The sequence below is a fragment of the Stenella coeruleoalba genome, assembly GCF_951394435.1.
Source record: "Stenella coeruleoalba genome assembly, chromosome: 8".
Classification (NCBI taxonomy): domain Eukaryota; kingdom Metazoa; phylum Chordata; class Mammalia; order Artiodactyla; family Delphinidae; genus Stenella; species Stenella coeruleoalba.
The window spans coordinates 82,215,685-82,243,649 of NC_137154.1; the positions used below are offsets into that span (position 1 = coordinate 82,215,685).

Below are 27,965 nucleotides of genomic sequence, written 5' to 3' on the forward strand. Positions count from 1 at the left end.
GAATTGAATGAAAACGAAAACACAACATACTTAAATGTGTGGGATGTAGCTAAAACAATGCTGAGAGAAAACTTTATCTCAGGAAATGATTACATTATGCAAGTATAAAGGTCTCAAATCAATCACCTAAGCTCCTGCCTCAAGAAAACTAGAAAAAGAAGAGCAAAATAAACTCAATGTAGTCAAGAGAGAGAAAATGATACATAGCAAATTATCTATGAAATTAAAAATTTTAAAATGCAGAGAAAATCAATGAAACAAAGAGCTTATTCTTTGAAAAGTTCAATAAAGTTGACAAACCTCTAGCAAGGCTGACAAAGAAAGAATAAAAGAGAGAAAACACAAATTATTAATATCAGGAGTGAAACAAGAGAATTACTACAGACCTTGAAAACATCAAAAGGATAAAGGAATACTATAAACAACTCTATACATAACAATTTGATAGTTCAGATGAAATAGACTAATTCCACAAAAAACACATTACCACAACTCACTCAAGATAAAATATAAAATTTGAATAGTCATGTTACTATTAAATAAATTAAATTTACCAAATGTTTAAAGTATGAATATCAATCTATACAATTTCATCCACAATATAAAACAGGAGGGAATACTTCCCAACTAATTTTATTAAGTGAGTTTTACTGTAGCACCCCAAAGACACTACTACAAAAATAAAAAAGACAAATATGATGTAAAAATTATTTCAAAAATTATCAAAAATAGTTCAGCAATAAATAAAAGAAATTATATACTACAACCATATCCAGGGATGTAAGAGTAGTTCAATATTCAAATATCAATATAAACCACCATGAAGGATGCTATGAAAGAAAAAATCATATGATCACATAAACACAGAAAAAGCATTTAAAAATCCAACACGTATTAACAAGAAAAACTCTCAGCCAACAATGAATAGAGAAGAGCTTCCTCAACTTGATAAGGAACATCTACAATAAAACCTATTGCTAACACTACACTAAATGGTAAGAGACTGAATACCTTCACTCTAAGATGAGAAAAATGACAAGGATATCCACTCTTACCACTGCTTTTCATCACAGTACTGGAAGCTCTAGCCAGCACACCAAGGCAAGAAAATCCTGTACAAAGCATACATATTGGAAAGAAAGAAATAAACTGTCTCTATTTATAGGCTATAAAATTGTCTATGAAAAATCCCAGATAATCCATAAATATATATATATATATAGTAAGTTCAACAATGCCACAGGATATAATATTAACATACAAAAATCAATTGTTTTTCTATAAAATAGCCTCTAACACATGGAAACCACAATTTAAACAATAATACCACTTACAATAGCAAGGGAGGGAGAGAGAGAAAGAGAGACAGAAAAATTCACAGGTATAAATCTGACAAAAATGTACAGGACTCGTACACTGCAAACTACAAAATGCTGATATAAGAAATCAAAGAAACCTAAATACATGGAGAGATATGCTACATTCATGAATTAGAAAAATCAACATAGTAAGTATGTCAATTCTCCCCATATTGATTATAGTAGTTTAATACAATTCCTATGAAAAGTCCATAAAAAATTGTTTTGAGATAGAGATGTTTACTCTAAAACATATATGGGATGATAAGGAAAACAGAATAGCTGACGCAATTTTGAAAAATAATAATAATGTGAGAAGAATCAGTCTACCTGACTTAAAGGTTTACATAGCTACAGTAATCAAGACTGCCTGATACTGGTGAAAAGACTAATACATAGATCTGTGGAACAGAGAATATAACTAAGAAGTAGCCCCACTCAAGTAAAGTCAACTGATTTTTGACCAAAGTTCAAAGCAATTCAATGAATAGTACTAAAGCAAATGATATTGAAGCAAATGGACATCCACAGGCAAAAAAAATGAAAAAAGAACCTTGATCTAATGATCACACTTCATAAAAAAATTAACTCAAAATACATCATAAATTTAAATATAAAATGTAAAACTATAAAACTTTTAGAAGGAAGAAATTATAGGAGAAAATCTTTGTGACTAGGAGTCAGTCAATGAGTTCTTAGATATGACAGGAAAAGTATAATCCATGGAATAGAGAAAAAAATTGGTAGGTTGAATTTTACCAAAACTAAAAACTTTTCCTTTGTGAAAGACCATGTTAAGATAATGAAAAGACAAGATATGGGCTGGGAGAAAATATCTGTAAATGAAATCTGATAAAAGATTCATATCTAGAATATATAAAGAACTCTCAAAACTCAACAGTACAAAAACCCAAACAATCAATTAAGAAATAGGAAAAGGGCATGAAGAAATATTTCACCAATGAGAACATACAGATGGCAAATAAGCACATTAAGAGATGTTCAATATCATTAGTCATTAAAGGCATACTTCATTTTATTGCACCTCACAGATATTGTACTTTTGATGATTTGTGGCAACCCTGTGATGTCAGATGGCTGTTAGTATTTTTTAGAAATAAAGTATTTTAAAATTAAGGTATGTACATTGTTTTTTTAGACATAGTGCTATTGCATATTTAATAGACAATAATACAGTATAAACATAACTTTTATATGCACTGGAAAAACAAAAACTCCATATAACTTGCTGTACTGCAATATTTGCTTCATTGCAGAGGTCTGGACCAAACCCCCTATATCTCCGAGGATTCCACTATGAAAATGTAAAATTAAGTCCACAGGGAACTATTACTATTAGAATTGCTAATATAATATTAAAAATAATCACACCAAAAGCTTGAAAGGATTCAAAGACACTGGACCATTCATACATTGCTAGTGGAAATTATTTGGCAGTTTCTTAAAAAGCTGTTTAGTTTGTGTTTTCAAGACAGTGATCTCATTTGGCCAGGGAACTCAATGTGCAATTCTGCCTGATGTGAGGCCCAAACCATGAGCTTGCTGGCTTTTTTTTTTAATATCTTTATTGGAGTACAATTGTTTTACAAGGTTGTGCTAGTTTCTGTTGTACAACAAAGTGAATCAGCTATAAGTATACATATATTCCCATAACCCCTCCCTCTGGGGCTCCCTCCCATCCTCCCCGTCCTACCTCTCTAGGTCATCACAAAGCATCAAGCTGATCTCCCTGTGCTATAAAGCAGCTTCCCACTAGCCTTCCATTCTACATTTGGTAGTGTATATATGTCAAAGCTACTATCTCACTTTGTCCCAGCTTCCCCTTCACCCCTCTGTGTCCTCAAGTCCGTTCTCTACGTCTGCGTCTTTATTCCTGCCATGTCACTAGGTTCATCAGTACCATATTTTTAGGTTCCACATATGTGCGTTAGCATATGGTATCTGCTTCTCTCTTTATGACTTACTTCACTCTGTATGACAGTCTCTAGGTCCATCCACCTCATTACAAATAACTCAATATCCTTCTTTTTCATGGCTGAGTAATATCCCATTGTATACATGTGCCACATCTTCTTTATCCATTCATCTGTTGATGGACATTTAGGCTGCTTCCATGTCCTGGCTACTGTAAATAGTGCTACAATGAACATTCTGGTACATGTATCTTTCCGAATTAAGGTTTTCTCAGGGTATATGCCCAGTAGTGGGATTGCTGGGTCATGTGGTAGTTCTATTTTTTTAGCTTTCTAAGGAAGCCTCACACTCTTCTCCACAGTGGCTTTATCAATTTACATTCCCACCAACAGTGCAAGATGGTTCCCTTTTCTCCACACCCTGTCCAGCATTTATTGTTTGTAGATTTTCTGATGATGCCCATTCTAACCGGTGTGAGGTGATACCTCTATTGTAGTTTTGATTTGCATTTCTCTAATAATTAGTGATGTTGAGCAGCTTTCATGAGTTTGTTGGCCATCTGTATGTCTTCTTTGGAGAAATGGCTATTTAGGTCTTCTGCCCATTTTTGGATTGGGTTGTTTGTTTTCTTGATATTGAGCTGCATGAGCTGCTTGTATATTTTGGACATTAATCCTTTGTCAGTTGCTGTGTTTGCAAATATTTTCTCCCATTCTGAGGGCTGTCTTTTCATTTTGTTTATGGCTTCCTTTGCTGTGAAAAAGCTTTTAAGTTTCATTAAGTCCCATTTGTTTTTTTTATTTTTTATTTTCAATACTGTAGGAAGTGGGTCAAAATAGATCTTGCTGTGATTTATGTCAAAGAGTGTTCTGCCTATGCTTTCCTCTAAGAGTTTTATAGTGTCTGGCCTTACATTTAGATCTTTAACCCATTTTGAGTTTATTTTTGTGTATAGTGATAAGAAGTGTTCTAATTTCATTCTTTTACATGTAGCTTTCCAGTTTTCCAGCTCCACTTACTGAAGAGGCTGTCTTTTCTCCATTGTCTGTTCTTGCCTCCTTTGTCAAAGATAAGGTGACCATATGTGTGTGAGTTTATTGCTGGGCTTTCTATCCTGTTCCATTGATCTATATCTGTTTTTGTGCCAGTACCATACTGTCTTGATTACTGTAGCTTTCTAGTATGGTCTGAAGTCAGGGATCCTGAGTCCTCCAGCTCCGTTTTTCTTTCTCAAGATTGTTTTGGCTATTCAGGGTCTTTTGTGTTTCCATACAAATTGTACAGTTTTTTGTTCTGGTTTTGTGAAAAATGCCATTGGTAATTTGATAGGGATTGCATTGAATCTGTAGATTGCTTTGGGTAGTATAGTCATTTTCACAATGTTGATTCTGCCAATCTAGGAACATGGTATATCATTTTTGATTTCTTTCATCAGTGTTTTATAGTTTTCTGCATATAGGTCTTTTGCCTCCTTAGGTAGGTTTATTCCTAGGTATACTATTCTTTTTGTTGCAGTGGTAAATGGGAGTGTTTCCTTGACTTCTCTTTCTGAATTTTTGTTGTTAGTGTATAGGAATGCAAGAAATTTCTGTGCGTGAATTTTGTATCCTGCTACTTTACCAAATTCATTGATTAGCTCTAGTAGTTTTCTGGTAGCATCTTTAGGATTTCCTATGTATAATATCATGTCATCTGCAAACAGTGACAGTTTTACTTCTTCTTTTCCAATTTGGATTCCTTTTATTTCTTTTTCTTCTCTGATTGCCATGGCTAAAACTTCCAAAACTATGTTGAATAATAGTGGTAAGAGTGGGCACCCTTGTCTTGTTCCTGATCTTAGTGGAAATGCTTTCAGTTTTTCACCATTGAGAATGACCTTGGTTGTGAGTTTTGTCATATATGGCTTTTATTATGTTGAGGTATGTTCCCTCTATGCCCACTTTCTGGAGAGTTTTAATCATAAATGGGTGTTGAATTTTGTCAGAAGCTTTTTCTGCATCTATTGAGAGTATCATATGGTTTTTATCCTTTAGTTCGTTAATATGGTGTATCACATTGATTGATTTGCATATACTGAAGAATCCTTCCATTCCTGGGGTAAACCTCACTTGATCATGGTGTATGATCCTTTTAATATGCTGTTGGATTCTGTTTGCTAGTATTTTGTTGAGGATTTTTGCATCTACGTTCATTAGTGATATTGGTCTGTAATTTTCTTTTTTTCTGAACATCTTTGTCTGGTTTTGGTATCAGGGTGAGGGTGGCCTCATAGAATGAGTTTGGGAGTGTTCCTCCCTCTGTTGTATTTTGGAAGAGTTTGAGAAGGATGGGTGTTAGCTCTTCTCTAAATGTCTGATAGAATTCACCTGTGAAGCCTCTGCCCCTGGGCGTTTTTGTTGTTGCTAGATTTTTTATCACAGTTTCAATTTCAGTGCTTGTGATTGGTCTGTTCATGTTTTCTATTTCTTCCTTGTTCAGTCTTGGAAGGTTGTACCTGTCAAAGAATTTGTCCATTTCTTCCAGGTTGCCCACTTTATTGGCATATAGTTGCTTGTAGTAGTCTCTCATGATCCTCTGTATTTCTGTGGTGTCAGTTGTTACTTCTCCTTTTTCATTTCTAATTCTGTTGATATGTCTTCTCCCTTTTTTCCTGATGAGTCTGGCTAAAGGTTTATCAATTTTGTTTATCTTCTCAAAGAACCAGCTTTTAGTTTTATGGATCTTTGCTATTGTTTCCTTCCTTTTTCATTTATTTCTTACCTGATCTTTACGATTCCTTTCCTCTGCTAACTTTGGGTTTTTCTTATTCTTCTTTCTCTAATTGCTGTAGGTTTAAGGTTAGGTTGTTTATTTGAGATTTTTCTGGTTTCTTGAGGTAGGATTGTATTGCTATAAACTTCCCTCTTAGAACTGTTTTTGCTGCACCATATAGGTTTTGGGTTGTTGTGTTTTCATTGTCATTTGTTCCTAGGTATTTTTTGATTTCCTCTTTGATTTCTTCAGTGATCTCTTGGTTGTTTAGTAGCATATTGTTTAGCCTCCATGTGTCTGTACTTTTTACATTATTTTCCTTTAATCGATATCTAGTCTCATAGCAATGTGGTCGGAAACGATGCTTGATACAATTTCAGTTTTCTCAATGCTTGATACGGTTTCAATTTTCTCAAATTTACCAAGGTTTGATTTGTGACCCACGATGTGATCTATCCTAGAGAATGTTCTGTGTGCACTTGAGAAGAAAGTGTATTCTGTTGTTTTTGGATGGAATGTCTTATAAATATCATTTAAGTCCATCTGGTCTAATGTGTCTTTTAAAGCTTGTGTTTCCTTATTTATTTTCTGTTTGGATGATCTGTCCATTGGTGTAAGTGGGGTAGTTAAAGTCCCCTACTATTATTGTGTTACTGTCAATTTCCCCTTTTATGACCGTTAGCATTTGTCTTATGTATTGAGGTGCACCTATGTTAGGTACATAAATGTTTATAATTGTTACATCTTCTTCTTGGATTGATCCCTTGATCATTACATAATGTCCTTCCTTGTCTCTTGTAAAAGTATTTTAAAGTCTGTTTGTCTGACATGGGTGTTTTTACTTCAGCTTTCTGTTGATTTCCATTTGCATGGAATATCTTTTTCCATCCCCTTACTTTCAGTCTGTATGTGTCCCTAGGTCTGAAGTGGGTCTCTTGTAGAAAGCATATATACAGGTCTTGTTTTTGTATTGATTCAGCCAGTCTGTGTCTTTTGGTTGCAGCATTTAATCCATTTACATTCAGGGTAATTATAAATATGTATGTTCCTATTAACATTTTAATTCTTTTGGGTTTGTTTTTGTAAGTCCTTTCCTTCTCTTTGTTTCCCGCCTAGAGAAGTTCCTTTATCAATTGTTGTAAAGCTGGTTTGATGGTGCTGAATTCTCTTAAGTTTTGCTTGTCTGTAAAGCTTTTGATTTCTCCATCGAATCTGAATGAGATCCTTGATGGGTAGAGTAATCTTGGTTGTAGGTTTTTCCCTTTCATCACTTTATATCTTGCCACTCCCTTCTGACCTGCAGTTTCCGCTGAAAGATCAGCTGTTAACCTTATGGGGATTCCATTGTATGTTATTTGATGGTTTTCCCTTGCTGCTTTTAATACTTTTTCTTTGTGTTTTTGTTAGTTTGATTAATATGTGTCTTGGCATGTTCCTCCTCGGGTTTATCTTGTATGGGACTCTCTGCACTTCCTGGACTTTACTATTTCCTTTCTCATGTTGGGGAAGTTTTCAACTATAATCTCTTCAAATATTTTCTCAGACCCTTTCGTTTTTTCATTTTCTTTTGGGACGCCTATAATTCAAATGCTGGTGCACTTAATGTTGTCCCAGACGTCTCTGAGACTGTCCTCCATTCTCTTCATTCTTTTTTCTTTATTCTGCTCTGTGGCAGTTATTTCCACCATTCTATCTTCCAGCTGTCTTATCCACTCTTCTGCCTCATTCTGCTATTGATTCCTTCTAGAGTATTTTTCATTTCAGTTATTGAGTTCTTCTAGGTCCTTGTTGAACATTTCTTGTATTTTCTCTATTCTATTTCCAAGTTTTCAGATATCTTCACTATCATTACTCTGATTTCTTTTTCAGGTAATCTGCCTATTTCCTCTTCATTTATTTGGTCTTGTGGGTTTTTACCTTGCTCTTTTGCCTATATTTCTGTCTTCTCATTTTGTTTAATTTACAGTATTTGAAGTCTCCTTTCCCTAGGCTGCAGGGTCATAATTCCTCTTGCTTCTGTTCTCTGCACCCATGGTAGGGTTGGTCCACTTTCTTGTGTAGGGTTTCTGATGGGAGGGACTGATGCCTGCATTCTGGTGGGTGGAGCTGAGTCTTTTCCCTCTGATGAGTAGGGCCATGTTGGTGTGTTTTGGGGTGTCTGTGAACTTAGTATGACTTTGGGTCATCTGTGTGCTGATGGGTGGGTTTGTGTTCCTGTCTTGTTTGTTGTTTGGTATGAGGCATTCAGGACTGGGAGCTGCTGGCAGTTGGGTGGAGCTGGGTCTTGGATTCAGATAGAGGCCTTTGTGAGAGCTCTCGGTGTTGAATCTTCCCTGGGGCTGGGAATTCTCTAGTGGTCCAGCATCCTGGAGTTGGTGCTCCCACTCCAGAGCCTCAGGTCCGACTTCTGGTCAAGGGATCAAGACCCCGCAAGTGGCTCATCCCAGCAATAAACTGGATTAAAAAAAAAAAAAAAAAACGAACAAAACCCCAGACAAATGGTAGAAAATAAAAGAAGCAGAAACAGAAACAAGGAAACACACACACACAGAAAAGAAACAAAAACAGAACCAAATGAATCAAATAGCAAGAGAACAACCAGACAAACAAAAGAACCCAAGAACGAAATCAAACAATTAAGAAGAAAGCTGACAAAAACCCAAATCCAAAAATCAAAACCAAAACAGAGTGCCAACTGAAGAATGAAGCAGAAAACAATACAAACTGACCAAAACAGTATTTAAAAAAAAGAGAAAGACAACAGAACAACAAAAAAGCAATGTAGAAACAGAAATATATTTAAAAAATAGAAAATATATTAAAGAAAAAAAAAAGACACAGAAAACTCCAAAGAAATGGTAAAAACAGAAACAAGGAAAAAAACATGTAAAAGAAACAAAAACAGAGCCAAATCAAACAAAAAGCAAGAGAACAATGAAACAAATAGAAGAAATCAAAAATGGAATCAAACAATTAGGACTGAAACTAACAAAACCACATAACCGAAAAACAAAACCAAAGCAGTGTGCCAAGTGAAGAATAAAGCAAGGAAACAGAACTGATAAATATGATTTAAAATAATAATAATAAAATAAAATTTTAAAAAAGGGAAACAACCCAGGACAACAGAAAGACAAAGTATAAATGGAAATGTTAAAAATATATATTAAAGAAAAAGAGAAAGAGAAAATAAAGGAAAAGAACACAGAAGAGAAAAGTAAAAACAAAAATGTATAAAAAAATATATAAAGATATGTTATAGAACACAGAGATCCCAAAAGACTAAAAAAACTAAAACAAAAAAAAGAAAAGGAAACCAAAAAAAAAAAGCTAAAACCAACAACAGAATGAATCAAGACATAATAAAGTTAATAGTAATAATTATGTTTCCCTGGGGTCTCCAGTGTAAGTGTCCTTGCACACACCGTGAGCCACAGCCCACCTCTGCCTCCCCAAGAGGCTCCCCCTGCTTCTGGGCTGGTCTCTGGACCTGCTGAAGGCCCTGTGGGGACCACTCAGACTCTGATCTGGCCCAATTCCTGCGTGTGCTTGCCCCCAGAATCCACAGCTGCCAGAGCTAGACCGTTTTCATTTGTGGGAACACTCATTGTCTACTTAGATATTCCATAGATGCAAGGTCTACATAGTTGATCCTAGGGATTTAATCTGTAGCTTATACAGCCAATAGAAAGATTTTCGATATTCTTCCTTAGTCACCCCGTCCCTGGGGTTCAGCTTTGGTTTTATCCCCACCTCAGCATGTGGTCCACCCACAGGAGTCTGGTCCTGAGGCTGCCTTGGAACTCTTGGGTCTGCCCCTGTGAGGACCAGGTGTAGAGGTGGTATGACTGCTTGGATTGCAGGAGCCCCAGCAGGACCAAATGCACAGGGAAGCTGGCGGCCAAGGGTGCAAGAGATATGGCCCTACTGAGGGTCTTTTCTGGCACCTGGCGTAAGGCACATGGGGGCCAGCCCTGGCCAGGGTTTTTCTGGCACCTGGCAAAAGGCGTGCGATGGCCAGCCCTGAGAAGGCTTTTTATTATTGTCCTGCAGCCGGCGCCTGAGGGCCAGCTCTAAGGGGTTTTTTTTTTATTGCTTGGCAGCCGGCAAACAAGAGGCAGCCTTAAACACGCTTCTTTTATTGTCCATTGGCAGGCATCAGCATGTGGGGAGAGAGAGGTTACAATAGTGGCTCCTTCCCCTGCGTATGACTCAGCAATAGCGCCCTGCTTCCATGGCAGTTCAGTCTTCTTCCACAGGCATTCCCTGCTGCAGATTTCCCCTCTCTCATTCCCTCAGTCCATCTCCCCACAGACAACAGCAGTTCTCACTCTGGGCCTGTTATCCAATCCCCACGCAGCAGCTCCCAGCCCCCTTGCACACCTGTGAACACATGTTCCAGTCCGGGGCATGTAGGGCTGAGGTTCGGACCACCTGTGTATTTCTCACTCTGTCCCGTCTGCCACAGACTGGCTGCTTCACCCTCTTCCAACAGCCTCAAATGCTTCCCTTCCGTCCCAATCAACTTCTCCGTTGGAGAGAGGGTTTCCCCAAATTCAGGACTCTCTCCTCTGCTTCAGCTCCCCCACCCCAGGGTTCAGGTCCCGTCTGCTTCCTCTCCTCCTCCTTCTCTCTACTTTTTTTCCATCCTACCCAGTTATGTAGGAATCTTTATAGTCATTTCTGGTGTCCAAGGTCTTCTGCTAGTTTTCAGCCAGTGTTCTGAGAATTGTTGCACCTATAGATGTATTCCTGATGCATCCTGTGGAAAGAGATGAACTCCAGGTCCACCTACTCCTCTGCCACCTTAAATCTCCACCTTGCTGGCTTTGATGTCCGCTTTGCTGCTGCTGCTGGCCCAAGCAGGGAAGCTAATTCCTAGCTCTACCTATTACTGAGCACAATCCCAGCCCCACTTACTTGGAAACCTGGCCAGAGCATCCAGGAAACAGAGCAGTTCAGCAGCACTTGCAGAGCACCAAGCCAGTGACTCTGTTCATCTGCAGAGCCCAGCTAGTGAACCTGTCTGACCAAGGAACTTTGTGCACAGTTTTGCCTGATTCAGGTCCTTGGCCAGCAAGCCATACCAGCTGTGAATTCTGTTACACAGCCCCCAAGTTGGGAAGCAAACTGAAAGCCTGGCCTAGGGCTGAATACAGCTTCCATGCCTGCCCAACCAGAAAAACTAATCAGAACTCTCAGGACACTGCGCAGCCCAACCTACTGCCTTGCTTACAACAGCAATGGAGCAGAGAGCTGAGCCAACATGGCACCATCAAAGGAAAGTAATAAAGCTCCAATAACTGACCCTAAAGTAATGGAGATCTCTGAATTGTGTGCAAAGATTTCAGAATAATCCCTTCAAAGAAGTTTAGTGAGCTTTACAGACAATTAAACAAAATGAGAAAAATAGTGCATGAGCAAAATAAGAAGTTCAACCAAAACATAAATGCTATTAAAGAAAACCCAGAAATCCTAGAGTTGAAGAACACAATGACTGATCTGAAGAATTCAATGGAGAGACTTAATATCAGACTTGGTCAAGAAGAAGAAGGAATCAATGAACTAGAAAATAAGGCATTTAAAATTATCTAGTCGGAGGAGAAAAAAATGCAAAAGAGTGAAAAAAGCTTATGAGAGCCACAGGACACCATCAAAAGAATAATATTTGCATTATGAGAATCCTAGAAGAAAAGAGAAAAGGACAGAAAATATTTTTAAAGCAAGAATGGCTGAAAACTGTACAAACCTGGGGAGAGAAATGGACATCCACAGTTACGAGACCGACCGAAAGGAGACCAAACAGATTGTACCCCAAAAGAGCTACAGAGACACATTGTAATTACATTGTCAAAAGTCAGACAAGAAAGAATTTAAACAGGAGCAGAAGAGCAACACATCATATACGAAGGACCACCCCCATAGACTACAGGCAGATTTCTCAACAGAAACTTTGTAGCCCTGGAGAGAATGGGGTGATGTATTCAAAATATTGAAAGAAAAAAAGCCTGTCAATTAAGAATACTGTAACTGGCAAAGCAGTCTTTCAGAAATGAATGAGATAAAGACTTTCCCCAACAAAAACTGAGGGAGTTCATCACCACTAGATCTGCCTTAAATGAAATACTAAACGGAGTTCTTCAAGCATAAATGAAAGGATGCTAATTCACATCATAAAAAAACACGAATGTAAGTGTAAAGCTAACTAGCAATGGTAAATATACAGTGACATTCTCTAATACTGTAATGGTGGTACATAATTCACTTATAACTCTAAAAGTTAAAAAATAGGGCTTCCCTGGCGTCTCAGTGGTTGAGAGTCCACCTGCCAATGCAGGGAACACGGGTTTGTGCCCTGGTCCAGGAAGATCCCATATGCCGCGGATCGGCTAGGCCCGTGAGCCATGGCCACTAAGCCTGTGCGTCCGGAGCCTATGCTCCACAATGGGAGAGATCGCAACAGTGAGAGGCCCGCGTACCGCAAAAAAAAAAAAAAAGTTAAAACATAAAGAAGTAATAACTACAATAATGTATTTGATGCACAATATAAAATATATTAACTAAAACATCAATAACTTAAAATGGAAAAGGGGGAGAAGTAAAAATGTAAAGTTTATGTATGCTATCAAAATGATGTTATCAGATTAAAATAGGATGTTAAAAACATGAGAAATTTTATGTAAGCCTCATGGCAACCAGAAAGAAAAAAAACTATAGCAGTTATACACACAATTATGATAAAGGAGTCAAAGAATACCACTACAAAAAGTCATCAAGTCACAAAGAAGACAGAAAGGTAAAAAACGAAGTCAGAACACATTTTGTTAATACTGTTAATGTGATGTGTGTTAATACTGTTAATAAAGGCCATATATGACAAGCCCACAGCTAACAGTATTAACAGAAAGGTAAAAAACGAAGTCAGAACACATTTTGTTAATCAAAATGCCAATAAAAGTCTTTACTATTAGTAATTACTTTAAATGTGAATGGATTAAATTCATCAATCAAAAGACACAGAATGAATGAATGGATTTAAAAAACAAAAATCCAACCATAAGCTGACTACAAAAGATTCACTTTAGTTTTAAAGACACACATAAACTGAGAGTGAAGGAACGGGTAAAGCTATTTTAAGCAAGTGGTAATCAAAAGAAAGCAGGGGTAGCTATATTTGTATCAGACAAAAGAGATGTTCAGCTAAAAATGATCAAAAGAGACAAAGGGCATTATATAATGAAATTGGGGTCAATCCATCAAGAAGATATAACAGTTGTAAATATTTATGCAACCAACATCAGAGTATCTAAATATATATTTAAAAAAATACTAACAGAACTAACAGGAGAAATAAATAGGAATACAGTAATAGTTGGGGACTTTAACACCCACACTCAACAATGGACACATCACCCAGAAAATCAATAAGGAAACAGCATATTTGAACATTATAGACCAAATGAACCTAATAGACATATACAAACACTCCATCCAGCAACAGCAGAATACTCATTCTTACCAAGTTCACACAGAACATCTTCTAGGCTAGAATATATTTTAGACCACAAAATAAGTCTCAGCAAATTTAAGAAGACTGAAATCACACCAACTATGTTTCCTGGCTACAATCATATGAAACTATAAATCAGTATCAGGAGAAAACCTTGATAATATATGGAATATTAAACAACACAAATATATGGAAATATATATGGAATTTATATATATGGATATATTATATATATTATATGTATATAATATATATGGAAAAATATATGGAAATTAAACAACACACTCCTGAACAACCAATGTATCAGAGAAAAAATTAAAAAGAAAATTTAAAAAGTATCTTGAGACAAGTGAAAATGGAAATACAACATACCAAACCTTATGGGGTGGAGCAAAAACAGTTCTAAGAGGGAAGTTTACAGCAATATATACATATATCAAGAAAAAAGAAAGACTTCAAATAAACAACCTAATTTTATATTTCAAGGAACTAGAAAAATAAAATAAGCCCAAAGTTAGCAGAAGTAAGGAAATAATAAACATAACAGAAATGAATAAATAGAAAACAGGATGACAAAACTAAGAGTTGGTTCTTTGAAAAAAAAATACAAAATTGCCAAGACTTTACCTTGACTAATCCAGGGGGAGGGGAGAGACAGAGGGAGAGACAGAGACAGAAAGAGACAAAGAGATTGAGAACCTAAATAAATAAAAGTATAAGTAAAAGAGGAGACATTACAACTGATACCACAGAAATACAAAGGATCATAAGAAATTACCATTAATAATTATATGCCAACTAACTGGACAACCCAGAAGAAATGGATAAATTCCTGGAAACATTCACCTACCAAGTCTGAATCATGAAAAAACAGAAAATCTGAATAGTCCAATTTCTCTAAGAATAAATCAGTAATCAAAAGAAAATCCCCAATGAAGAAAAGTCCAGAACCAGATGGATTCACTGGTGAAAGTTACCAAACACTTGAAGAAGAATTAAAGCCAATTCTTCTCAAACTCTTCCAAAAAAAGTGAACAGGAGGGAATACTCCTGAACACATTTTACGAGACCAAGATGACTGTGGTAACAAAGCCAAATAAGACCACTACAAAAAAACCCATAAAAACTATAGACCAACATCCCTGATGAATACAGATGCAAAAATTCTCAACAAGATACTAGCAAACCAAATTCAACAGCACAATAAAAAGATCATATCCCATGATTCATCCCTGGGATGCAAGAACGGTTCAACATATGCAAATCTATAAATGTGATTCATCACATTAACAGTCAGATAAAAATCATATGATCATCTCAGCAGATACAGAAAACGCATTTGAAAAATTAGCACCCATTCACGATAAATATTCTCAATGAACTGGGCATAGAAGAAAAGTACCTCAACATAATAAAGGCCATATATGACAAGCCCACAGCTAACAGTATACTCAGTGGTGAAAGGCTGAAAAGCTTTTCCTCTAATGTCACTACCAGGATAAGGATACCCACTCTCACATAGTACTGGAAGTTCTAGCCAGAGTAATCAGGCAAGAAAAACAAATAAAAGGCATCAGATTCAGAAAGGAAGAAGTAAAATTGTCTTTGTTTGCAGATGACATGATTTTATATATAGAAAATTCTAAAGACTCCACCAAGAAATGTTAGCACTAATTAATTCAGTAAAGTTACAGGACACAACATCAACATACAAAAATCAGATTTCTACATGCTAACAACAAATTAACTAAGAAGTAAATAAAGAAAACAACCCATTTACAGTAGCATCAATAACAATAAAATACTTTGGAGTCAATTTAACCAAGTAGGTGAAAAACTTACACACTAAAAACTACGAGACACTAATGAAAGAAATTGAAGACACAAATAAATGGAAAGACATCCCACATTTGTGGATTGGAAGAATTAATATTATTAAAATGTCTGTTCTACACAAAGCCATCTATAGATTCAATACAATCCCTATCAAGATTCCCAAGGCATTTCTCACAAAAATAGAAAAAAAAATCCTACAATTCATATGGAACTACCATAGATGCCAAATAGTCAAAACAATCCTGTGAAAGAGCAAAGCTTCCTGATTTTAAACTCTATTACAAAGCTATAGTAATCAAAACAGTTTTGTACTGGTACAAAAACAGACACAGACTAGTGGGAAAGAAACAAGAGCCCAAAAGTAGACTCACACACATATATGTTCAACTAATGTTTGACAAGGAAGCCACAAACTCAATGGTAAAAAGACAGTTTCTTCAATAAATGGTGTTTGCAGAAATGTATATTCACGTGCAAAAGAATGAAACTAGATCCCTATTTCACAATATCCACAAAAATTAACTCAAAATTGATTAAAGACTTAAATGTAAAACCTGATACCATAAAACTCCCAAAAGAAAAATAGAGAATAAGCTCCTTGACATTGGTATAGCAATGATTGTTTTGGATATGACACCTAAAACATAAGCAACAAAAACAAAAATAAGTGGGATTACAGCAAACTAATAAGCTTCTGTACAGTAAATGAAACAATCAACAAAATGAAAAGGCAACCTATAGAATGGGAGAAAATACTCTGAAACCACTCATCTGATAAAGTACCAATTTCCAAAATGTATAACAAACTCATACAACTCAATAGCAAAAAAACTCCAAATAACACAATTAAAAGTGGGCAAAGGACTCAAACAGACATATTTTCAAAAGAAATATTCAAATGGCCAACTGGTACATGAAAAAGTACTCAACACCACTAATCAACAGGGAAATGCTAATCAAAACCCCAATATATCACCTCACAATTGTCAGCATGGCTACTATCAAAAAGACAAGCAATAACAAGTGCTGTTGGGGATGTGGAGAAAAGAAACCTTTGTATACATTTGTTGTGAATGTAAACTGGTATAGACAATATAGAAAATAGTACACAGGTTCCTCAAAAACTTAAAGGTAGAAGTACCATATGATCCAGCAATTCAACTTCTGGGTATACATCCAACAGAAATCAAATCACTGTCCTGAACAGATTATCTGTACCCCCATTTCACTGCAGCATTACTTACAATAGCCAAGACATGGAAACAACTTAAACGTCCATGGGTAAATGAATGGATAAAGAAAATATGATACACACAACACACACACACAGAGGAAAATTATTTAGTCAAAGAAAATAAGGAATCTTGCCAGTTGTGACAACATGTATTGACCTTGAGGGCATTATGTTAAGTCAGACAGAAAGACAAATACTGTAAGATGTTAACTTATATGTGGGATCTAAAAACCCAAAGTCATAGAAACATAGAACAAATTGGTGTTAGCCAGAGGTGGGGGTGTGTGTGTGGAGGGAGAACTGGGTAAATGGGGTCAAAATGTACAAATTTCCAGTTATAAGATAAATAAGTTCTGTAAATGTAACATTCAGCATGATGACTATAGTTAACAATATTGTATTGAATATTTGAAAGCTGCTAAGAGAGTAGACCTTACAAGTTCAAATCAGAAAAAACTGTAACTGTAGGTGATGGATGTTAACTAAACTTATTGTGGTAATCATTCAGCAATACATACATATATCAAGTCATGTACACCAAAAATACAATGTTATATATCAATTATATCTCAAAAAAACTGGAGGGTGGGGAGCTAAACATATAACATACTACCCAATAATCATAGACCTGGGTATTTATCCTAGAGAAACAAAAACTTATGTGGGCTTAAAAACCTGTACATAACTTTTCATAGCAGCTTTATTTATATAGTCAAAAACTGGAAACAGCCAAAATGTTGCTCAATAAATGAATGAGTATACAGACTGTGGAACATTCTTACCATGAAGTATAACTCACCATTAAAAAGGAACAAACTACTATATACACAACAGCTTGGATGGATTACAAGGACATTATCATGAGTGAAAAAACTCAATCTCAAAAGGTCACATATTGTTTGATTCCATTTCTATAATATTCTTGAAATGACAAAATTATAGGCATGAAAAAGCAAGTAGTGGTTTCCAGGGATTAAGGACTTTGTTGTGGGGGGTTGGGGGAGGTGGATATGCACAAAGGAGACTTGACTATGGCAACAGTTACAGTACTCTACACAGGTGATAAAATGACATGGAACTATACACACACTGTATCAATGTTAAATTCCTGGTTTTGAATTTGGACAATAATTATGTAAGATATAACCACTGGGGACATTGGGTGAAGGATACATGTGATCTCTCTGTACTATTTTTGTAACTTCCTGTATATCTGTAATTATTTCAAAATAAAAATTAAAAGAAAAAGACAATGATATATAAATTCAAATCAGAAACTACTTTGACATTACAGTTTTGTTCTTGTTCAAAACACTTAGAACATTCAAAGAAAATTTCCTTTTATTTTTGGTGGTTCCTCAGTTTTTAAAAATAAGTTGAATGTAAAACAAAACAGCTAAAAGGTATCCAAACCTGAGACTTTCAAAAGGACAAAAACTATATTTCTTCATAGTGGCATAGGTCTTGAGAACATCAACTTAAAAAACTCAACCACAAATTTTTTATATTAAGTTCATTGTCATTAAAAATATGAATGTAATTTGGATCTGTGTTGAATTAAGTCAATTATTCAGTCTCACTGTTCATGAATAAGAATTAATCACAATGATATAAGTATAAAGAAATTCTTACTTCTACAAAGATAGTCACAAAAAGCAAACTTTACTAGAAATTTTCAAGTATTCTCAAATATATTAGGATCATACACAGCTATTCACTTTTATAAATGTTGTTAAAAGATAAAGCCTGCCATGTATACTCTACACAGAATGACAAATCCAAGAAGCTGAAGCTTTCATTTCTTAAATTAGGTTTGAGTAAGTCTGTACTTATATATTTTGCAAATGGCAAAGAACCTGGGATTGAGAGCTGAAGGAACAGGGTCTTACATGATCCATCACTTAGTAGTGACCCCTATTGAGGCTCTTTAAGGCTTTGGCTTCCTCATCTGCAAAGTGGACACGCCAATTACATTGTACTGTTGTGATGCTTAAATGATACTGATGTTAAACTAACGTTGTCAAATGGTATATAAAATATTAATGTTTAAAATCAGTAATAACATATACTTTGACAATAACATTATTAATTGTTAAACAATTCTTAAATCTTGGTAAAATATCTGTAAGGCAATTTTTTTCCTCCAAAATATTCTGTAAATTCAACATTATATTTCACTAATTTTAAGACATTCTTTCACACTTAACATATCTGAAATTGACAGATAGGTATCTTATAATCACTTTAGTTAAATAACACTCATATTTGTCATTACATATGTATGTGCATCAAAATATGAAGGATGTGTATCAGTGTCTTTGAAGAAAACCCTAAAGATAAAAATGGACACTCATTTAAGAAATGATACATCATCAATGCTCCTGATAACAGAGAACAACATTATGTAGAAAAACATGGACACTGAGATGCTGAGGCGAAGGTGAATTAGAAGAGTTAGATTCTGAATGTGAGCATCTCAGCTAATTGATTTTGCTTACTTTTTTTTAATGTGTGTACAAGGTTGATATGATTTTTTTTAAAAGGGCTTTCCATAAGTACGAAAAATTCCAAGTCATGGAAAGCTGTGTCATAGTTTAAATGGCACTTTTCTTCTTTCTTAGTAGCACAAAAAACAGTCTTGTATTTTATAAGAATGCATCTCAGCTTCAACGAAATACCTTCCTGCCAAAAACATTGAATCAATTTTCAAAACTATTCTCTTGTTTTTACTTTTAATGTGTTCCATTAAAATTTGATTTAAAAAATTATTCAATAAAAGTACAAGAATCAAGTCTAAGAACCAAGCCTTTGATATTAAGTAACGACAGAAGAGCATATGCAGGGCTTCCCTAGTGGCGCAGTGGTTGAGAGTCTACCTGCCAATGCAGCGGACACGGGTTTGTGCCCCGGTCCGGGAAGTTCCCACATGCCGCGGAGCGGCTGGGCCCGTGAGCCATGGCCACTGAGCCTGCGCGTCCAGAGCCTGTGCTCCGCAACGGGAGAGGCCACAACAGTGAGAGGCCCGCGTACCGCAAAAACAAAAAAAAAAGAAGAAAAAGAGCATATGCAACTTGATAGAAGTGGAATATTAAACTAAAGTTGTGCTGTGACTGATGTGGGCTTTGATTTCATTGGGTCTTCCACTGATATTAGTTTGGTCACTGATGTTTCAATATAGAGCATTTTGCTGGCCTATTCTATTCAATACTTATTACAGAGTGCTAACTATATACCAGGTACTGTATTAAGCACTAGAGAGAGCATGGAGAATAAAGGCAGACATGATCCCTCCTTTCCTGATGTTTAGTATCTAGAAAAGAAGACTGTCAAATTATAAACTGCAATAAATACTGTGAAGAAACAACTGGGAAATAGATATAAAAATGAACAGCGGGTGGTATTCAACTTCAGATAATGACAATGTTAACAGTGAACACTTACGTAGTGCTTACTCTGTGCCAGGCTCTGTACCACATGCTTTACACACTCTTTAATTTTCAAAACAACTACTATAAAATAGATAATACTATTGTCCCTATTTTATATACAGGGAAAATGAGGCTTAAGATATCTGAAATTGATAAATAGATACCTTACAATCACTTTTGACAGGCAGCAATCATGACATATTTGTCATTACATGTGTATGTGAATTAAAATGTGAAGAATGGGTTTTCAGTATCTTGGAACAAAACCCTAAAGATAATAATAGATAGCAAGTAAGCAAGGAGATGCGATGTAAACCCAGGCACTCTGGCTCCAGAGCCCATGCTCTCATCCACTACAATATTAGGAAGAGCCTTTCTGAGAAGGTGTCATTTAAGCTGACACCCGAATAATGACAAGGTAAGGGGTTGGTGAGAGAAATCATGTATAAAGCCCTAGAATGGGAAAGGGTCCTTCAGTTTTAGGATATGAACGAAGGCCAGCATTGCTGGAGTATAGTTAATGAGAGCAAGAATGTTGGGGAGATAGGGTTACAGAAGGCTGGTGCTACCTCATGCAGGATCCTATAGGCCACAAGGAACTGGAATTTTGTTCTAAGTGCAACTGGAATTATGGAAGACTGAACTAGACAGCGACATGATTTGATTTATTTTTTTCTGGCTGATGTGTGAATGATGAATTGAGAGAAGGTAAGATAAATAGAGTCCAAGTCATTCATTTATTCAACAAATAATAGAAAATTTATGAAGTAACTATTATTGTAGTAAGCACTATTCCAGATATTGGGCATACAGTCAAAAACAATAGAGACAAGGTCCTCCACTCTGGAGTACACTTTAGAGTGGTGAACACACAAACTCCTATATCCACAATTTCTATCACTCTATTGAACATTTTCGATCAATGTACAAATTTTAGTATCTCCCATCTTTAAACAAATATCAAACAAAAATCTATCCTTTGATCTTTTACCCTCCTCTAGCTACCATCCTATTTCTTTACTCCCAGAAAAACTTCTTTAAAGAACTGTCTGCAGTAACTTTGCCACCAGTTATCATCGCAACCCACTACAATCAAGTTCCTCTTTTTCACTCTATTCAAGTTGCTCATATCACTGGAACAAAATTTTTTTTAATTTGCATGGAATACAAAAGACCCCAAATAGCCAAAACAATCTTGAGAAAGAAGAACGGGGCTGGAGGAATCACGCTCCCTGACTTCAGACTCTATTACAAAGCTACAGTAATCAAAACAGTATTGTACTGGCACAAAAACAGACACATAGATAAATGAGACAGGTTAGAAAGCCCAGAAATAAACCCATACACTTACAGTCAATCAATCTACGATGAAGGAGGCAAGAATACACAGTGGAGAAAAGACAGTCTCTTCAATAAGTGGTGCTAAGAAAACTGTACAGCTACATGTAAAAGAATAAAATTAGAACATTCTCTAACACGATATGCAAAAATAAACTCAAAATGGATTAAAGACCTAAATGTAAAACCAGATACCTAAATGTAAAACTCCTAGAGGAAAACATAGGCAGAACACTCTTTGACATAATTCACAGAAATATTTTCTTGGATCTCTCCCATAGAGTAATGGAAACAGAAGCAAAAATAAACAAATGGGATCTAATTAAACTTAAAAGCTTTTGCACAGCAAAAGAAACCATTAAAAAAAACCAAAAAGACAACCTACAGAATGGGAGAAAATATTTGTAAATGATGCAAACAAACAAGGGCTTAATTTCCAAAATATACAAACAGCTTATACAACACAATATCAAAAAAAAAACAAACATAAGATGGGCAGAAAACCTAAATAGACATTTCCCCAAGGAAGACATATAGATAGCCAATAGGCACATGAAAAGATGTTCAACATTGCTAGTTATTAGAGAAATGCAAATCAAAACACCTGTCAGAATGGCCATCATCAAAAAATCTACAAATAATAAATGCTAGAGAGGATGTGGAGAAAAGGGAATCCTTCTATACTGTTGGTGGCAACCTAAACTGGTGCAGCCACTATGGAGAACAGTGTGAAGGTTCCTTAAAACACTAAAAATAGAATCACCATATGATCCCACTCCTGGGCATATATCCAGGAAAGACAAAAACTCTAATTAGAAGAGATACAGGGGTTTCCCTGGTGGCTCAGTGGTTGAGAGTCCACCTGCCGATGCAGGGTACACGGGTTCATGCCCCGGTCTGGGAGGATCCCACATGCTGCAGAGCGGCTAGGCCCGCAAGCCATGGCTGCTGAGCCTGCGCGTCCAGAGCCTGTGCTCTGCAATGGGAGAGGCCACAGCAGTGAGAGGCCTGTGTACCGCAAAAAAAAAAAAAAAAAAAAAAGAAGAGATACATGCACCCTTATGTTCACAGCAGCACTATTTACAATAGCCAAGACATGGAAGCAACCTAACTGTCCATTGGCAGACGAATGGATAAAGAAGATGTAGTGTGTGTGTGTGTGTGTGTGTGTGTGTGTGTGTGTATAATGGAATATTACTCAGCCATAAAAAAGAATGAAATAATGCCATTTGCAGCAACATGGATGGACCTAGAGATTATCATCTAAGTAAAGTAAGTCAGACACAGAAAGATAAATATCATATGATATCACTTATATGTGGAATCTAAAAAATGATACAAATGAACTTATTTAAAAAACAGAAATAGGCTCACAGACATGGAAAACAAACTGATGGTTACCAAAAGGGAAAGGGGGGAGAGATAAATTGATAATTTGGGATTAAAATATACATACTGCTATATATACAATAAACAACAAGGATTTACCATATAGCACAGGGAGTTGTATTCAATGTCTTGTTTGGAAAAGAATATATATATATTTTATATAACATATATTATATATATTATATAAAATTTATATATATTTATTTGTATATTTATATAAATATATTATTTATTATATATATATTTATTATATTCATATATATTATATATACAATTTATATATAATTTATGTACTTTATATAATTTATATATTATATATACACATATATTTATATATATTTATATAACATATATAGTATATATTTTTATATTTTATATATATTATATATATATTATATATATTATATTATATTATATATATAATATATATAAAACTGAATCACTTTGCTGTACACCTGAAACTTTATAAATCAACTATACTTCAATAAAATAAATGAATAAAATAATCAAAGAAAAATGAAAATAAAATAAATAAAATTGCTCATATCAATGTCACCACACTACCATCTTGTAGTCAAATGCTAACTTCACTCCCCTCATCTTATTAACCTCTCAGAAGTATTCACACTGTTAACTAGTTCCCCATTCTTTTCTGTGCCACAACACTTTTCAAGTTTCTTATCTCCTTCTCAGTCTAATTAAGGAGGCCTATAGCACTGTGATTAAGAGCATGGACCTCTAGACTTAGCTCTGAAGACAGGTTGTTTCAGGAGTGCTTATGGCATGGAGGACAGACATAGCAAGAGAATGTTTCCCTTTCTTGAGCAAGATAGAAAACTAATCAGTATTTCAGGTGAGAAATATGGTGGTTTAGACTAGAGACTGGAGATGGAGGGAAATAGATTTTAGCTCTATTTTAGTAGTAGAACCAATAAAACTTTGCGATAGAACAGATACAGGAATTAAAGGAAAAGGGGAAATCAAGGTTTTGCAATAGAATAAAAAGCTAATGAACATTACCTAAAAAAATCACCAAATCTTAGAGATGATCTCATTTGATGCTTTTCCATTGAAACTGATACCTGGGAGAGGTTATGTGATTTACCCAAAGTCACATAGATAATTGGTGATAGAACTGAAACTGGAACACAAGTCTCTCAGAATCCTAAGAAGCCACAGATCAGGATCTGGTAAGATGACTACTACAAGCTTGCTGAGCTATCACTTTAGTCCTTTTTCCCCCTAACCAATGCAATAAAAAATACTATAATACATTTTTGGGTTTACTGAATATAGTTAGGCAAGCTATTAACTGCACACTTTATACTGCCTTAAGAAAAAAGGGAATGAAGTAGACAGAATATAAATATCAGTATTAGTTCATGAAGAGTAAAATCTATTCTAAAAGTTCATCAAAAACATTTGCTGAAGTATACTATTTGTAAAAGGCAAGGTACACATGAACTTCCCCTCGGGCAGTTACATTCTAATTTGCAAGATAACACACATATAAATAATTCAGGCCAATAAGGCAGTACTAGATTAATTGCCAAATTAATTATATAGACAATATATATATATTTTTTAAGTACTCTGTAGTAGGCCTTTAGGAAAAGTAAGGCTTGAGCTAAGCCCTGATGGACAAGTAAGAATTTAAAAAGTAGATAGGGAAGGGGATTAAACAAACCTATAAAGAGTGTCCACTAGGGTACTAGGCTCAGGGCTGGGGGATAGGGAGTGGGAAGAGTGAGCTTTTTATACGTGTCTGTGGAGACATTCTCTTTCGTATGACATTTGAGCTGAGTCCTGAATGACAAAGAGGAACAAGGAATGTGCTGATGGGAGGAGAAGAGAACATTCTGAGAAAACAAGTACAAAAAACCACTACATTACCTACATTTATTAGGCTCTATAGATTGAATACACAAAGCTTAGCTGAAAGGTAAAAGAGTGGACCATACGTTCCTAAACCTGAGTTTAAATAATTCCACAAATTCTCTTTCTCATCTGTTTCTCCAACGGTAAAAATTACTGCATAGACGAGCATGGGATATAATGGACATAGAAGTGTTTTTAGAAATAGAAAAGTAAATATACCAAAATTGTAATAGTCAGTTCAAAAAGACAAGAATGGAAAAGTGTTAATATGGTGCTTAGATACATAAAGTTAAAAGTGGACAAATGACTTAAAATCATTGCTGGTATGGGTAACAGTACTTTATACTTTACATATCTTTACATTTTCTCTTACTGTAGCTTTTTGTACATGTCTTATCTTCTTTGCCAGATTGTAAGCAGATATAGCACCTGACACATAGTATTAGCTAAACTGATGTATGAAGCCAGTACTTCATTTTACAGCCCTTTGAGGATTTGTGTTTGTGTATGTTCAAGATCTCATTTACTTGCAAATGATTGGAGGGGAATGATGATATCACGAAAAGTTAACAGAAACAAATATAGATGAAAACAGAATAAAACCTATCTTAAAGAGGATGGAAATAAGCCGCAAGTAACTGTTAATTACTACTGCTGGCTTTTAGTTGACATTCCCTGGCAGCCAAAGGAAGAAGGGAGTCGGCTGAATCCCAGTGTCGCATTTAATCTACCACAAAGTTAGGCATTTAAATTCATCTACACAGATCAACTTTTCCCTGGACCAAAACCGCAAGGATCTTTGATCACAAGCAAATAACTGAGCAAAGGCACAGAGTTAATTATGAAGGGCTCCTGAAATTATGCAACTTGGTTCTGTTGCTTTCAGAGCAAAGACCTCTGATAACAATGGGACCACCCACCGGTGCCTCAACAACAGAATCCTCAGTTTTCTCCCTAGGGCTCTGGCCCAGGCTTGGCAGCCACAAAAACCGCACCTGGGTCACTTTATGGCCTCAACACAGTTAGCTGCTTGGTAGCAGCCTTGGATTCAGGCAGGGTCCGCGCCCTACACTGGAGGCAATGCAGAGTCTTTGCCCCAGCCTTAGAAGGCAGGTTTCAGGGAGGGCTGCTAGGGTTGGAGTGTCTAGATGAGTTTCGGCCTAAGGGGACAGGGGAGGAAGGCAACTCAGGGCCGCGGGAAACACAACTCTTGGGGGCACCATGCAGTCCCCTTCCTGCCACAGAAACCTCTCCCGCCCTGGAACACGAAGGAGCGGCACTGGTAGCCTAAGCCAAGAAAATTCTCTTCTCTGTGGATAATAGGGGCCGATCCTGGTCTCCAGGAATAAGACGCTACCATCCCACTCCTCTCTCACAGCTCAGAAATCACCCACCTGGAACTGCAGTCTCCGAAGTCTCCACCCCAGTCTCTGCCTCCACAGGCCTGATTGCGATTGGCTTGCACCTCTGTCCCGTTATCTCTTCTCCAAGTGTGAGTGGCGTTCTATACGCTCTTGGCCTTTGTCCCTCCCTTCGCTCGCCTCCGAAGCCCCGCCCCACGTGACGGTCACGCGTTGCCGCAAAGCGCAGAGGAGGGTCTCCACTTCCGCTCCCGAGGGAGGAGGTGGCAGAGTAGGCGGCGTGGAAGTGAGGGCTCTCGGTGAGCAACGTGCAGTTGACGTAGCGCGACGCTCCGCCCCCTCCGCCCGAGCGCCGGGAGGAAGTGGGTGGGGCACTTTTAGCGTCCGCGCCATCAAGCCCGAGGTGGCGGTGAGGTTTTCAGTGTATGGTTTTCCCCGCTAAGCGATTCTGCTTGGTGCCAGCAATGGAGGGCGTGCGCTGGGCCTTTTCCTGTGGCGCTTGGCTGCCGAGCCGAGCCGAATGGCTGCTCGCGGTGCGATCGATCCAGCCCGAGGAGAAGGAGCGCATTGGCCAGTTCGTCTTTGCACGCGACGCTAAGGCAGCTTTGGTACTACAGGTCTTTCGTATTGAGGGCCGAGGAAGCAGATGTTGGGGATGGTGGGCCGGGCTGTAGAGACTCCCCCCTCCCACGCTAGCGTCGGCGCCAGTTTGTGGCCGCCCCAGGGCGAGAGTGGTAGGTGCTGCTGACTCTACCGTGTGTGCGCGCGGCCTGGTCTCCACCGTCTTTGTAGTCTCCTCGGAGGCCTCGTCCGCTGTAAATATTAGCCCCTCCCCCGTTGTAATTGAAAATAGAGATCGTGCTAAACCCTAAAATAGGTGTTGAGAAGGCCTACAAAGTAGTTCTTTTTACCCACAATGTTTTTTTTTCTTATTTTTAAGTTATCAAAATTTATTTTTCCTTGCTTGGGCCCATAGCACATTCTTAGCCTGTTAAGTATCCTACCATTCTTCTGCACGTGATAGGCCCTAAGAAATATTGACAGTTATGACTTACTTTAGCCTTGCACGCCGTGGAACTGGAAGAGTCCAGCCTCCTTTTACCAGGGAAACTTAAGTCAAGCAAGGATGCAGTCCTAGGCATACCTTTCTGACTAAATAGCTTGGGAAACAGTACTTTAGATATAATTGTTTATTTTACTTACGTATTTTTAGCAACAAATGGAAACGGGTTTCAAAACAACTTCTGTGTATATAGCGCAGTTTGAAACAGCTTCTAATTACCATCAAAGACTGTTACCTTGAAAATGTTCCTCTGTCAAAGCACTTTTTCTTTTGAAATATGGGCTGATTGATTTTTGAAGGCATATTGGTGAATATTTTTATACTTTCTGTAATTTGTAAGAAATTGTCAAATTCAAACTCGTGCAGTATTTAAAAGTCATTGTTTAGAACTGAAGGGAAAAAAACTTGGAAGATTTTTCAAAATATTATATCCCTTGTTATACCCTTAGGTATTTTTGTGTGATTTTAGTCATTTCTTTTTTAAAATATACATATATTTTTAAAATTTATTTAATTTATTTCTTTTTGGCCGCGTTGGGTCTTCGTTGCTGCACACGGGCTTTCTCTAGTTGCGGCGGGGGGTGGGGTGGGGGGGCTACTCTTCATTGCCGTGTGCGGGCTTCTCATTGCAGTGGCTTCTGTTGGTGCAGAGCACAGGCTCTAGGTGCGCGGGCTTCAGTAGTTGTGGCACGTGGGTTCAGTAGTAGTGGCTCGTGGGCTCTAAAGCGCTGGCTCAGTATTTGTGGCACACAGGCTTAGTTACTCTGTGGCTTGTGGGATCTTCCCAGACCAGGGCTCGAACCCGTGTCCTCTGCGTTGGCAGGTAGATTCTCAACCACTGTGCCACCAGGGAAGCCCCATTTCTTTCTTAATAATTAATGGAG

General features: G+C 36.9%; 2 protein-coding genes across 2 annotated transcripts in view; one reads left to right on the forward strand and one right to left on the reverse strand.

Moving 5' to 3' along the window:
- The window catches only part of KBTBD3 (kelch repeat and BTB domain containing 3), a 50,443-nt gene extending 24,159 nt beyond the window's left edge, over positions 1 to 26,284 (reverse strand). The window contains exon 1 of the mRNA XM_079930356.1: positions 26,052 to 26,284. The gene's annotated coding sequence lies outside the window, so the exon portion shown is untranslated. The remainder of the gene's footprint in view (positions 1 to 26,051) is intronic.
- Positions 26,285 to 26,408: 124 nt separating this feature from the next.
- Positions 26,409 to 27,965, forward strand: part of AASDHPPT (aminoadipate-semialdehyde dehydrogenase-phosphopantetheinyl transferase) — a 31,817-nt gene continuing 30,260 nt past the window's right edge. Inside the window, exon 1 of the mRNA XM_079930357.1 lies at positions 26,409 to 26,626. Within this exon, the coding sequence (XP_079786483.1) occupies positions 26,444 to 26,626 (183 nt within the window). The 5' untranslated portion in view covers positions 26,409 to 26,443. The remainder of the gene's footprint in view (positions 26,627 to 27,965) is intronic.